Source organism: Salvia miltiorrhiza, chromosome 8 (assembly GCF_028751815.1).
Source record: "Salvia miltiorrhiza cultivar Shanhuang (shh) chromosome 8, IMPLAD_Smil_shh, whole genome shotgun sequence".
NCBI lineage: Eukaryota > Viridiplantae > Streptophyta > Magnoliopsida > Lamiales > Lamiaceae > Salvia > Salvia miltiorrhiza.
In genome coordinates this window covers 13,186,691-13,201,513 of record NC_080394.1, presented here as the reverse complement: position 1 = coordinate 13,201,513, position 14,823 = coordinate 13,186,691, and the positions used below count along the sequence as shown (strand labels likewise).

General features: G+C 33.7%; 2 protein-coding genes and 2 non-coding genes across 8 annotated transcripts; 3 read left to right on the top strand and 1 right to left on the bottom strand.

The window, feature by feature from the left end:
• The first annotated feature begins 1,086 nt into the window (after positions 1-1,086).
• LOC131001148 (non-specific lipid transfer protein GPI-anchored 21-like) lies at positions 1,087-2,418 on the top strand. 2 transcript variants are annotated; one of them, XM_057927418.1, is made up of 4 exons: positions 1,087-1,630; positions 1,706-1,732; positions 1,813-1,881; positions 2,090-2,418. In XM_057927418.1, exons 1-4 carry the CDS (start codon positions 1,300-1,302, stop codon positions 2,296-2,298), a joined length of 636 nt encoding a protein of 211 aa, XP_057783401.1. In that variant the 5' UTR covers positions 1,087-1,299; the 3' UTR covers positions 2,299-2,418. The 2 variants fall into 2 exon arrangements, with proteins under 2 accessions (XP_057783401.1, XP_057783402.1); XM_057927419.1 differs by lacking the exon at positions 1,706-1,732 and having other exon boundaries at positions 1,226-1,630.
• Positions 2,419-5,407: 2,989 nt separating this feature from the next.
• TRNAS-AGA (transfer RNA serine (anticodon AGA)) lies at positions 5,408-5,489 on the top strand. Its single transcript has one exon. It is a non-coding gene; the product is annotated as a tRNA-Ser (tRNA).
• A 2,723-nt stretch (positions 5,490-8,212) lies between these two features.
• On the top strand, positions 8,213-8,294 carry TRNAS-AGA (transfer RNA serine (anticodon AGA)). Its single transcript has one exon. It is a non-coding gene; the product is annotated as a tRNA-Ser (tRNA).
• A 2,230-nt stretch (positions 8,295-10,524) lies between these two features.
• Positions 10,525-14,653, bottom strand: LOC131001138 (type IV inositol polyphosphate 5-phosphatase 6-like). Of its 4 annotated transcripts, none has more exons than XM_057927396.1 (11): positions 14,208-14,653; positions 13,844-14,082; positions 13,647-13,737; positions 13,208-13,276; positions 13,015-13,123; positions 12,818-12,922; positions 11,998-12,727; positions 11,712-11,905; positions 11,516-11,624; positions 11,245-11,393; positions 10,525-11,164 (listed from the first exon to the last, which is right to left on the bottom strand). In XM_057927396.1, the coding sequence occupies exons 2-11, from the start codon at positions 13,871-13,873 to the stop codon at positions 10,942-10,944; spliced, it is 1,809 nt and encodes a 602-aa protein (XP_057783379.1). In that variant the 5' UTR covers positions 13,874-14,082; positions 14,208-14,653; the 3' UTR covers positions 10,525-10,941. The 4 variants fall into 4 exon arrangements, with proteins under 4 accessions (XP_057783379.1, XP_057783380.1, XP_057783381.1 ...); XM_057927397.1 differs by having other exon boundaries at positions 13,844-14,007; XM_057927398.1 differs by having other exon boundaries at positions 13,844-14,007; positions 14,125-14,220.
• Positions 14,654-14,823: the final 170 nt, after the last annotated feature.

The following is a 14,823-nucleotide window of genomic DNA, read 5'->3' as shown; positions in this document are numbered from 1 at the left end:
AATTATACGTTTCATTCAGATGTTAAAAATAATTCGTACGATTTCTGGGTTGTCCATAGTCTTCGACGTGAAGTTTTCAATTTCCTAATTATTGTGTTTGATTTTGATTTAGGTATAGAGATAAAAAGGTACATGTTTCCAAGAAAATCCCCATAATTCAGGAAAACATATCTAATAAAAATTTAAAATTACTTGTTTACCCACTAAACAAAAGTAACAAAAAATTGACTGCATACATGATCCAACCGTTAGTTGAGTTAGTTTTTATTTTAGCCTCATATATATATATATATATATATATATATATAATAGGGATATAATAGATAATCTAAATTAGACGTTTTTTATATTAGTATAGATTTGTTTAATATTTCTCATCTATGTGTATATTTATCAACATAATTACTAGTTTATTTATGTATTTTGAATTCAATAGGGAAATAACTAGGAAAACTAGAACACAGAAAGTGTGCTAAAAAAAAAAGACGCGCGTAGCAATTTTTTTTTTCTTCTTCTTAAAAGTCTTATTCAACACCATATGAAGACAAGTGAAACTGGGATTAGTTATGTAGTTGGCCAAACTGCGGTGATCCGTGCAAGGTGTCATGCATATTGTTATAAGAATTGCTTCGTCTACTGTTAAATTAATGCTTAGACTCTTTTTTTAATTAATTAATGGGATAAAGCCGCAATTGATATATGACTACGTGTACATTTTGTATAACTTCGTTTTTATATAATATAGCCCGTCAACAGTACAAAAAAAAAAGTAAAAGATAAATTGTAAATTTGTAAACCATGCATATTGTATTGGAATTTATAAAATTTTATAGTATTTAGCTCAAGAGTGATGTAATATTAAAAGTGTTAGTAACTAAATAAATCTCCCTTTTTCAAATTAATTTATATCTTCTGGATTTTAGGTTCTAAATTTGTGTGTATAGGAAGAATGAGTAAAATAATTAAGATGTTATTCAATTGGCGCCGTAGCACTAAGAAAACCCATCTTAACAATATTAGGATAGTGATGGTCAATTAATCTGAATCCAAAGTAGTTAAGAAGCAACGTCATATTTGTTTGTCCAATTTCGTGGGAATTGCATCCAAGAAAAAAGGATTATCGATCCAGAGAAAACTAGGTAGCAAGGTCACCTAAGCCCCTCTAAAATACAGTTAGGGTAGTTGAGCCACAAAATCCCACTTAATATATTATCCCCTTTTTCTTACAACCTTAAACCATGCAATGTATAATTAAACCCAAGGCCCTCTCTCCTCTCATCATCATATTCACAAGCATCCATGATGAATCTAATGGCAGTGATGATGATAGCTGCTTCCCTGGTGGCTCCTTATGCGGCGGCGCAGTCAAACACGAACACAAACGCCATCTGCACGGGGCCTATGCTGCGCAGCTTCGGGTCGTGCATAGGGTTCCTGAGCACAGGGTCGAACGCGTCGTCGCCGACTTCGGCGTGCTGCAACTCGTTGAGAGACCTGATGAGCAACGGCCAAGATTGCCTGTGCCTCATAGTTACAGGAGGTGTACCTTTCCAAGTTCCCATCAATCGCTCTTTGGCAATCTCTCTTCCTAAAGCATGCAGACAATCTGGAGTCCCAGTTGAATGCAAAGGTAACACTCCTATTAGATACCACTACCACTGCATGCCATTAATTATTAACTTCACCTTAATTATTTCAATTGCAGCCACAGCCAGTCCCGTTCCAGCTCCAGGTAGTATTATATTAATGAATTCCAGAATTATGAATTTTGATGAATTAATCGGATTCATTTAGTGCTTTTTGTTGGTCTAGAACCAAGGAGTTCAACCCCTGGTGCACCAGATACAAATCCTGGATTATCTCCTCCTTCAATTCCTCAAGGTATACACTAATTAAATTTTAATTCCATTTATATGTAAGGTGTAATATAACTTTTGTTCACCACAATTTTAAAAAATATGGACCAATTTATTTGTAGGAGTATTTTACACTAACGTTATCTACTGAAGAATAGCATGCTACCATCTTATTCCATTTTCTTTTTTATTTAATCTAACATGACGATCTTCCATCTTTCCAAATTTTGCAGTTCCATTTATTCCTCAGCCCTTGACACCGCCGTCATCTGGGCGCGATGGCGGCGTGACGCCGCCTCAGACGCCGCAAGGTGGCCTAGTCCCGACGCTTACGCCGCCAGGAATGCGGCCGACATTGTCGGCTGCGCAGCCATCTCCAATTCTTTTTCCATCTCTTCTTGTAGCGATATTGATGGCCGTCTTTCAAGTCTACTTTTGTTGATATATATATATATATATATCTGGTAGTATGATTTTTGTGGATTTTGGATACCATTGATTCATTATTTGTATAAGAATTTCACGATGAAGAATAATATAATATACTTTAAATTTTGTTTAATAGTTGCGCTTCTCTGGACCTAAAAATGTGATGGTATTTGTGAATTGTCATATATTTGCGCTACAAAATTATGTGTTTCGTGTAATTTGTTTTTTATTTTATTTTATGAAATTTTATATTTCGTGTTTTTCAACAGAAGGCATATCTGAAGCACCTTACATAAATAAATAACCATATTTCTTACGTCGGTTTCATTTGCTACATCTTCATGTTTCATTTGACTGAATTTATTTATGATGCACCGAATACATACGATAATACCGTATTCCATAATTATTATACCAGTGATGGTTAAACATAAATTATGGCACAAAATAGAATCATTTTGCTGCAGGGACAGATTTTGGAAAACCATGTGTTAAAAGCATGTTATAGGATATGGGCCTAATGTGAATACATATATCAATGGGTGATTCTATTTGTAGCCTCCATTTTACACTTTATAGCCTATTATTTGATAAAATATTAAAATTATTAATATATATAATATTTTACCCTTATAGCCCCCAATTTAATTTACTTATAATTTCATCCGTAGCCTTAAAAACATGAAGAGAAAACACATTGAGATGGAGTAATTACAAACGCCTAAAGCCTCGTGATCAGTAGGCCGCTTCTCTTCAAAATGCAAACACTCATGTCAATTTCTGCGAAGACTCTAGACTGAGCCAAGAGCTTCAAAAATGAGGAATAAGCAAACACATTCATAACTGTTATGAGAGATGAAATCCTAGAACTTAAGACCCAATATGCAGTCATGAATTTTGTTGAACAATAGGTGGGCAACTTCAGAAAGTGCAATATCCTCTCCAAAGAAACGATTTTGAAGGGACTCTTCCCACTGTTTGTCTTCACTTTGAGAATTTCACAAACTTCATGGGCCAAATTTAGTTAAATCAGGTGGTGGAGGTGGCGAGGGCATCAATCGGCAGAAGATTTTCTCGACAAAATAGAAGTTGAGGGGGATCGGGGGCTGGTGGCGGCGACACCAATTGAGGATGGTAGAGCAAAGTGCGAGGTTGGAGATGATGGCGGAGAAATCTGCAAAGGCGGCACCGTGGAGAGACTACTTGAAGGGATTAATTAGAGATAATAAGGATGAAATAGTCTTTTAATTAATATTTTTAATATTTTATTAAATTAAAGGCTACGAGGAGTAAAATTAGGGCTATGAATAGAATCACCCTATATCAATATATGTGGAGTTGTGTACAGCCCATCTATTTTGGGCTCGACGCAAGCTCATGATTTCATAAACAGATTTCTGTAAAGAAAGCAAATTAAAATGCTCACAATGATAATGTTAAAATTTAAAATACCCATTCTTATAAATTGATGGTTTTTATATTCAAATTATATATCTAAAATAACCTTAATGTCAACATTACATTTGTCATTATGTCTTCCATCATCTTACAAATTTATACCATTTGAACAAAATTCTATGAGGTATGATAAAAAATAATCCTGTTTTACTCCCTCCATCCCACGAATCTTGAGTCACTTTTTTTTTTCAGTCGTCCCACAAATCTTGAGTTATTTTCTTATATGGCAAAAAAAAAAAATCTTTATTCATCTTTTCACTTTTTCACCTACCACACTTATAATACACTAAATACTATTTTCTTAATTTCTGTGCCAAAAAAAATTGCCTCAAAATTCACAGGACGAAGGGAGTATAAACTTCTTGAATTTAATGCACAGGCCACCCAACATTTACATGCCAATAGTTGACATTTTTAGGTTGTCGGCCCCTTGTATTTGAGGTGGCCGTGCGACAAATGTTGCTGAGCTTCACCCAAATTAAATAAAAAATTCTAATCAATATACTACTTCATAAATAGTTAGGTAGTCGGTTTAATTTTACACAAAATCGCTTGTACACCCGGGTCGTACCCGACCCGGGTTTGACCCGGATCTAACTTAACTGGACTATCCTACTCCAAATGTCAAGTGTTAGTGTCATTTTTGAAATAATGTCATTTGTAAAATAGAATAGTGTTAGTGTTATTTTCGAAATAGTGTCATTTGTAAAATAAAATAGTGTTAGTGTCATTCCAAGATCGTGCTCGTGTTAGTGTTAGTGTTAGTGTTAGTGTTAGTGTCAGTGTCATTTCAAGAAAAAATGGGTTAGGATAGTCCAACTGGGTCAGGATCCGAGTCGGGTACAACCGGGTGTACAAGAGACCACCTCTTAATTTTATTGTGAACCATGACATCGTCGTCATCTAGGCACACGACGAGAGCATGCCACCTCAAACGCTGTAAGGTGACCTAGTCTTGACGCTTAGGCCGTCGGGAATGCGTCCGACATTGTCAACTGCGCAATCATTTTCAATAATTAAAAAGATAAACTGACAACAATCACTGAGTTTTGACCGACATCAACAAATTATACAATAATTGTCAATTTTTCTTACAGAATTGTACTTGTGTAAGACTTTTCACAAAAACTAATGATAAACTATCAGTATCTAAGGGTGATTTAGATCCTTCACTTTAATTTGGACATAGAATCAATTTTTTATAAGAATAAACAATTTTAATTACAAATTATAAATGTACATAGACATATTTACCCACCAACACTTCTATAATTGAAATATGAAATCTTTAACCTACGATTTTAATCACTTTATAACTAGGTCAACACACACGCACAAAACATAATAATAATAGTGTAATATGATTTGATTTTCTCAAGATCTAAGTTTTATTGACTCAGAGCCTGAGTGAGAGACTATCGGCATCAATTCAAGAATGACAAAAAAATACTAATCATTTTAGGGCCAAGTTGATTTTGTCAATCTAAGACCAAAGTTTACACATTTTGGTCCTCGTTTTCAGCTTGGAGTTACTTTATAAATTTTCCCGGGAGCATGAGTTATTTTAAAAATTATTTATTGTATTCCATATTTCTAGTAGATCTCTCATTATAACTTTCCTGCAGCTTGAATTAATTCATAAATAAAACAAATGAGTTCATCTGGTGGACGTGCCGGAGTGGTTATCGGGCATGACTAGAAATCATGTGGGCTCTGCCCGCGCAGGTTCGAATCCTGCCGTCCACGTTTTCCTCTTTTTTCTTATTACCTTTCTCTTCAGTTTTGCAAGAGCGACATTTCAATCCACAAATTTTCAGCTAGTTTTTGCGGCCGATGAGCATTGAGCCATTATGGAAAAGTAAAGGGAAGGAATATGCCATATAGTTGGGGAATCAACAAATCTAGCTTCTCCTACAAAATATGATAGTATTAGCCCATATTTGGTTGGCTAATTATTTGAGGGTAATTCAATCACTCAAATTCTTACTCCTCAAAATAGAGAAAAAAAAAATCTCTTACTAGTGATTTCTTTTCATTGTTAAACCAAATACTCAATAAAAGTAATAAATATTGTTATCACCCCACCCTATTTATTTGATTTCATTTCATTTTCATTCTTCTGCTTGAACCAAACTAGCACTTAGAGGAAAAAGGGAGGGGTTGTAAAACTAAAGCTAGATATTGAGTTTATATAAGCAAACCTTACTTATTTAGATTTTATTCAGGCAAATAAAAGTCATTCAATAAAAAGCTCTCCAACAAATGTTATCGCAACAACAAGACGGTGAATAAAGTTCATAAGATTTAGGAAGATAGAAATAATCTATATATAATATAAAACACCAGTTTTTTTCCCATCAATTTGATGGTATTTTTGCAATTATAATATTAATTGAAGATAATATTTTTAAAATTAAAAGAGAGAGGGGAGAGAGGAGAGAGAGAGAGAGAGAGAAAAGAATAAATATGAGAGAAGTTACGGCAAAAGAAGAAATATGAGAGGAGAGAGAGAAGACACCTCACAGAAGAAAAAAAAAATTAGAGAGAAAAGATGAGAGAGGAAAGAGAAAAATGATGATTTTTTGAAAAATTAAAGAATTACTATATTTTATTTATTTTAAATATATTTTTATGCTCCATTAATTTAAAGATTATATCATGATTTTTAATTTGAGATGTATATTGGATATATTTTCGGTAATAACAGAATATATACAATATAGATATATATTTACACAATATATAAAAGTAGAGTTGCAACTTGCAAGATTATATTTTCTCCAACAAATTTCTATCAGTCTTCCTCATTTTTATTCTATTTTATTTTGTCTAAAAAATGTTAAATTTATTCATGAAAAAAAATTCAATATGTATCTTAATTTGGTATAAAAATCTATATATCACACAATTTTTAATTGAAATATTTTACCACTAAAATTTAAAAATTCGGGTTTTTAACCTTTAATTTATTTACTTTTTGTTTTTCTTTTTCTTCTTTATCCTTTCATTAAAAAGTTGTGTAGTTTCACTTATGATAAGATAATCAATATGTTTCTCTAATTAAAAATTATGATAAAAAACTTTAATTCGATATATAATACTCCATCGGTCCATGTTAAGTGTGGTGTGGATGAGAGGGCACAAGTTTAAAAATAGTGGAGAAAGGATTTCATTGACAAAATAATTATCGGTAAAATAGTATAAATTAAAATTTAAACACATACGAAAATAGTTGTTATCATGTTTATTCAAGTTATTTGGCATGTATTCACTCACGATTCACGGATAGCACAATTATTATCAGCTTTCTAATAAAATCGAAATCCAACTAAAATAAGTATAACATTATTAATCAGTGTTATAATTTTTTTCGAATCAATGTTATAAAATTAAATTTAATAAATTGAGCATTTTTTATTTAAAAAATAAATAAATCGTATCTTGTTTGCGAAGTTACATAGAAATAATAAGTGTAACTAAATTTCTTATATAATATTTTTCTGCATAAAAAATGGTCGAATTTAATTACTTACAAAAGATTATAATATATATATATATATATATATATATATATATATATGATAAAATTATAGTTTTTGTTGGGAACTTAATGAAATATCCTAACCCTAGTAAATAAATAAAGCCCCAATTTTATATTGTTTACGAATATGTACTAATTCTTCAAAAATCCAATGAATTCATTTACCAACATTGACATTATGTTGGTTTCTAGCTCATGCTAAGCACATTATTATACTGATTTTGTTTTAATCCAACAATTTCTTTACAATGATGGAATTTATTATTATTATTATTATTATTATTATTATTATTATTATTATTATTATTTAAAAAAACAACACTAAATACTTTGCTCAAGTCCATCAAAAGTATGTATCTATCACATTAATTATTGTCTTTGCATAAGATGAAGTGCATTTTCTTTAGCAGGGAGAGAGATGATTTTCAACTAGCACTCTTGTTATCCCTGCAAAGTAGACAATGACAGTTCTTCTAAAAGATTTAAAGAGAAAGAATCTACAAAAAATAAATTATTAACTTAAGTTATCTGCCAATTATCTTTTTCTTTTTCCTTATTGGCCCTTTATTACTTTTATGGTTCTGATACATTTTCTAATATTGAATATGCAGCAAAAGAAAGCTGTATCTGGGTGCATACTATCGCAATGCTGCATATATAGATGCAAGGTTTTTAATTTAAAGTATCATGTTGTCACTGTCTTATGATTTTATTTTAAAACTTAATAATGCAAATTGATTTGGTTTTCTCAAGAACGACCGACATAATATTGTTTTTTTCTCGTAAATTTCAAAGAGTTCGGACTAATTTTCAATTGTATATGACTACCAGTTCAAACAATATTATTCATGAACTTTTTATCAAGTAAATAACTACTAAAATATGGAGTACTTTCTAATAAAATAAGCAAAGGCCATTAGAATATCTCGTGGACGTGCCGGAGTGGTTATCGGGCATGACTAGAAATCATGTGGGCTCTGCCCGCGCAGGTTCGAATCCTGCCGTCCACGCCTTTTTTTCATCTTGCATTACCCCCTAAATTTTAGCTTCTTTTTTTTTTTTTTTTTTCCTATAGTCAAAATATAGCAATTTGATTAGATGTGATTAATTGCCTAAAAAAATATTAAAATTGATGACTCCCTCCTATTGAGCTTAAAGTTTAAAACTAATTTTTCTATAGTTAAAATATAAGAATCTGTATCCAAATATTTATATTTTATTATCGAACAATTTAATTAAATGTGATGAGTTCCCTAAAAAGAGATTTAAATTGATGGAATGTGTTGGGACCTATTGTTTTGATAATTATATGAGGAGTTACAAATCAACTAAATCCCTTTCACAATTTCATGTGACAACAAATCTAATTATATGAATATCGAACGTATTGTGATTGAATTGGTTGATTTCTTACCTATACTACAATTTTGAATTGATTGACTTCTTACCTATTACTACAATTTCAAATCTCTACCACAAGGACACATCATCTTGCACAAATTTTTATAGTGTGTTGCAAGAAGTACTGCCAAGAACCCTACAACTAAAGCTTATTGAAACAAATATTGTTACTAGTAACATGTTCTTATTGTATAAACTAGACAAAAGAGAATTGCGTAAAGGGAATAAATTTACAAAAACATATTATTATGAGGACTAAATGCCTCTATTTGTAGAGAAATACAAGCCATTCCTAAAAATATGTTGCCTCGTATAAAACCTTATTAGAAAAATTCAATAGGACAAAACCTAATCGAATGAAAAAGAGTACAACTACTTCCGGCTAAACATCATCATCATTGAGATCTTTGAGTCGACACATTCTGATCTTATATACCAATCTTTTGAATATTGATGTTGTTAATATCTTCATGAATAAGTCCGCCAGATTATCACTTGAGTGAATCTTCATGTATCATTTGAGTTGTGTGATACAAACAATTTGTCTCCAAAAAAACTCCTCATTTGACGTTATTGTTTATTTGTTCATGCCTCGTTAAAAATATCACCTTAAAAACCATAGAGAAAAATTTGGTAGAGGAAAAGAGTACAAGACATACATTTACTTATATGTTACATTAGTTATCTCGTTAAAAACCTTAACTAAGAAAACCTCGTAAAAAAAAATTAATAAAGCAAAAAAAAGTACAATTATTCTGCCTTCAGGGCCATTTGACATTCAAGGCCTAATTTTAAGAATTATTTAAAAGATTCCTTTCCTCCTCAAAAATAACAATCTTAAAAGTGTTCAATATAATTTTTGAAATTAGATAAATCATCAACATTAACCATCAATATCGAATTTCTAATATTTTTCATTACATAGATCAATATCATGTTTGTGCGAAAAATATATATTTTCATCACTCACTTTGTAAAATATCAGTCTTACCCGAAACTAAATTTATGTCTAAAACATAGTCATTACATTTATTATTTATAAAACATTGAGTTTCAATATTTTCATTTTTTTTAATCGAGTCATGAGTATTGTACCTTTAGTTGTAAGAAAAGGCCTTAAAATCTCAAGGATTTAGAGACATGAATAGAATAAATAAACAAATTTATGTGATATCAATCAAATTTGAGAAACGAATTAGAGACTGTAGAGTAGTACCTTGAAATACACCAAATGATAATAAAGAAAGGTAGAATTCTTGTGTGATATTATATTTACACTATTACATTTTTTTTTGGTTAAAAAAGGATCATTAATAATTTCTCATTTCCTCATTGATGACTCGAACTCTCAATCTATATATTGATAACATCTTGCTTGTTATGTTCTATTACATTCCACGTCGCATATTCAATTCTTGTACGTACCAATATAAACAAGTTCGAAAACATCCACTGTGCGAACAAATGGGACACATTTGATTAACTTGCAAATATGATGATTTAACAAATGATAGTTAATGCATGATGTAATTTTATGAGATTTTTTTTGGGTAATATTCCCTTTTTACTTAGTTTTTGGTGTAGTGGAACATATATATTCATGTTTTTTGGTTGTTAGTCGAGTTTGGAAGGCTCACGTGTCTTTTTAAGTTTACAAAGATAATTAAAGTCTCGATATATTTCACAAAGTGTAACATCGAAACAAATATGTTCTAACCTGTCTTTTGCTTTTTGTAGGCTCAGAGGATTTTGTTTTTTCTTTTAATTTTCAGACAAAAAGGAAAAGCAGACAGAGAATGAATGTGGAGGCACCAACAAACCAACTTTTCAGTAAAATCATTGGCAACAAGCAACAAGAAGCTTGATATTTCACTTTCATGTTAGAATGAGTGTTTATACATCAAGATTCCAATCCTTTCTTACATTGAAAACTGCAAATTTCTGAATTAAAAAAAAAGGGGGCTGCTTATTTTGAGCATGTCTAGTTCCCCACCTTGTCAAAAATCTATGATCCTATTCTAACTAATCAAAGAATCCTGAAAAAAACAACTTGGAATCTTGAGTTGTTAGGTTACATCCTGCAACAGAAAGATTTGTCTGTTAAATGAATTCAGAGAAGGCCTGAGAGAATGAGAATCTTGAGAGGAAATGTAGCAAGTTAGGAGATGATGAGTCCGCCAAAACTGAATATCTACATCTGGTAGACGAAGGACAGCAATACGGTATGGCAATGCAGCACGTACTGCGTACCCTTTGTCAAAAGAAGCAGAGTTCGGTGTAACTATGCGTGTAGGGCAACAGCTCCTCGACCTCTATTCTGGAGCTCGAGCAGCTCGTGCTTTTCCTGAACCGGTTGGGGACTAGCTCCACCTCAGCCCAGAAAACGCTAGAGACTGACCTGTGATCCGAAAATCTAGATTCGCCTCGTGCATATGATAACTGTTGGAGACCGCCTCCATACCACAAGATTCTGTCACACCTTGAGATGCACACAATGCCAACATCATTTAAATGGATCGTTTTTTCTGAGTCACATTGCTTTTAAATTGAGCGCCTTACCATGCAGGAGTTCGTCTTTTCTCCTTTGGGTGCATATCATCACCGGCATATCTGTCCGAATTGTGTGAGTATTTATACGTTGGTGGGAAGTAGATCTTCCCTTCTTTCCATCCATCAAATACTCGGCCTCGTCTCTGCTCTATCCGGAGCTGTCAGATGATAGAAATCATCAGCCTTTAAGGTTTCGTATCATCATAAAAAGCAGACGTGGTAAAACCTATATCTATAAGAACTAAATGAACAAACAAGAAATGTGTGCTATATAACATACTTGGTCTTTTTCTAACAATGCTCTCCAGTTTTGCATTTCAACAAGTGCTTTGGCAGATCGGTAGGGCAGAGCTATTCGGTAGTTCAGATCTCCGAGCCAAATTATTCGACTGCATTCAAGAATTCAAGCTTAAATCTATGGACGTAATACATCAAATTCTTCAACTTGTTTCACTTGAAACTAGAGGAGATCTTACTCATGTTCAAGGATTGTCTCGGGTGATTTTTCATCATTGATGCTGTTAATCCGCGGAAACCGTGTCTTCCTTAGGATCTCCATGACATCAGCGTTTCTACGAAGCTCGTCACCCTCCTTCTCACCAGATGTCAAGTGACTGCACACGAAGCAAAGGCTGGTCTGGTGCAGCATCATGCTGATTGAGATGGAACCCTGTGATCAAAGGATGGTGATGCCTTCTTAGTTTAATCAATGTAACTAGACAAGATTCAATTTTTTGTTATGTGATAACATAAATCAACTACCTTGTTACCAAGATAGCCCATTAATCCTCTTCCAACACAGGAAATCTTTATGTTTCTCACATGTTCCTTCATCTCACTCCGAACCCAAACAGTGAGAAAAATGCCAACCATTTGTTTACTTGCAACCAAAGAGTATCTCGATCTTCCCGGCTCTGTGTATGCATCTTCTGCGGGTGCACAACCCCTCGACTGCAAGACTGTACTAGGCGATTCGCCAGTCAGATATTCCTCGAAGTCACTAGGCCTTCTGCTGGAAGAGTAGTCACTTGGCCGGGGTCCAGACGAGTAGTCACTGGGACGAGGGCCACAAGAGAAGTCGCTCGTCCTCTGGCTAGACGAGCAATCGCTAGGTCTACAACCCCATCTCACATTCGCACCAAAGTCACTCTGCCTGTGACCAAAAATCACGCGGTCACACACACTAAGTCGCCTATCAAGGGGAGGCTGTGGGATTGACATGTCATTATCCATGTTCCAGCGTTGTGGTGGTGTTTGGAATGACCTACGTGGCAAGAAGGTCGAGGCTTTGTTCCTAGATGATCCCTCGAAATCTGCATTCCACTCAGCAACAGGATCAGGCATCGGAGATGATGTGTAGCAGCCCCCGACTCCACTAGTGCCTGGAGCATTGTCCAGTGTTCGTTTGATTAGGGCGAGCCACTTCTTAGCCGGGCCGTTGTCCTCTGCTCCAAGAATGTTGCCAGCATTCAAAGGAACTATTTCTTGAAAACTTCAAGATTGAAAAACAAAAGTCTTTAGAAGCCATAGATGAATAATTTGTAGTAGCATCAACTGCAAAAAATGATGATCATGATCATACCCTAGAACATATACATCTGCAGAAGGAGCTGAGTGCAGCCAATCGTCTAAGTTCATATTGCTCCTAGGTGGTTTTCCTCCTACATTCCACGTTGACACGAAAACACTGCTCGAAAAATAACAAGATTCTACAACATCAACCAAGAGCTGCAAACACAGTCAGTGAATCAGAATGCCTGTCACTGAGAAGAATCAAACCTGTAGTTTTGGATGTTTAAAATCTGTGGGTGATCAAGATAGCCTCTCCCTCGCCTGGACCGGGACCTTGAACGCGAAAAGGAACGCTCCATGTTCTTTGCTGAATCTTCTAGAAAACCAAGATAACAACAAAATATTCAGCATCAAAAAGACTAATGCATTTCGTGTGCAGTTTTAGGCATAAATCAATCACCTGTTTTACTTTTCTTGATTGTAAATGGCTCCCTTTCAGAGAAGCAACTTCTCCACTCCATTTCACCCCCTAAAATGAAAGCCATCAACACTTAAACCAATTTGGATGCTACTCTAATTTTGCAAAATTTCATCATTTAGCACTAACGAAGCAGAAGAGACAAGAGGTAATAAAATTTCATCATTTAGCACTAATGAAGCAGAAGAAAATGAGAAAAAAGTAGCTAATTTTTAATTGCTTGATAACAGACAAACAAGTGAGAGACAAAAGAAGACAATAAAAGATCATAAAATTGTTTCTTTCATAAGGATTTTGCTGCAGCTAATCATTAAAATATTAAGAAGTTCAAAAATTGAGGTAAAAAGAAAGAGAAATCACGGAATCACCACAAAAGGCAAAGAGAAAGTTTAGCAAAATGCGAAGAGAAATTCACTCTCACCTCCATAAACAGCTTCTTCATCAGCCTGAAATTCCTCACCTTTGCACTTAATATTGAACCATTTCCTAACCAGTTTCTTTGACCAAGAGAGCTTTACATAATACCAAAAAGAGATGAAATTTAGCATTAATTAAGTAAAAAAATCATTTCATTTTTTCAATTCAAGAATTGTTGAACCAAGTAGTAAAGTAGAAAACCTTGCTCTGTCTGCAATTTTCATCTTTCATGGCTTCCACTTATTGCTTCATGCGCAATCTTCACACACCTCCACTACCTTTCTCTCTCTGCAATGGCTTCTACATCCAACTCTTAAGTGGGCGTTCTCAAATTGCAACAAATCTTCATTTCTCCATTCTTGTTTCTGCACTCACCAATAAAGATGGAATTTTTATGCTTGAATTGCCTCTGTGATCCTCATACAATTAGCCTACACACACTGAAATATGAGTGCAGGGGAGAAGGAAAAAGGTTAAGATACCCAAATGCGAGTGACACCAAAAACACGAAAAGACCAACTTACGAACATGACAATGCAAATATAGAGAGAGGGAGAGAGGGGACCTTCTTTATTTTCTTTTTCTTTGAAAAACAGCCTCGTTCTCAGCAGCAAAATAGTTATACCAAAGTGTCGAAAACTATAACTTGAATAGAATAAAGTTCAGCCGTTGCCCCCCCTCTCTCTCTCTCCTTTACACGAAGCCCAAGGCAGGCCCAGCAGGTCGATTTGCCAATTAGACAACAGGTTACTCCATGCCATTTTTCTCTACTCAAATCAAAATTCATTAACTATCACAAACAATCCAACACATAATTTTTATTACTAATCAAACATAATGGTCGATTTCTTTGATGGAACTCACATTCCATCTTCATAAACAAAAGTCCAAACACATATCCTTCAAATTCTGATTAAAATCTCGAATTATTTTTCACAAACTTGTGCTGGTCAGCAAGAAGAGTGTAGATATGACAAAAAGGGCTAAATACAAATCCTTTTTTCAGCTGTATGTATATATCTTGTTTTGTCTTTGCCATTTGGTCTCACAAAACAAAGTTGAAAAAAAAGCAATTAAAAGAGGCACATTGTTATATGTAAAGATAAAGCTTAGTCTTCAGAGATTAACAGTGCTGCAAATCTCTGATTTTTTTTCATCTTTTCTTTTATTGGACTTTTTTA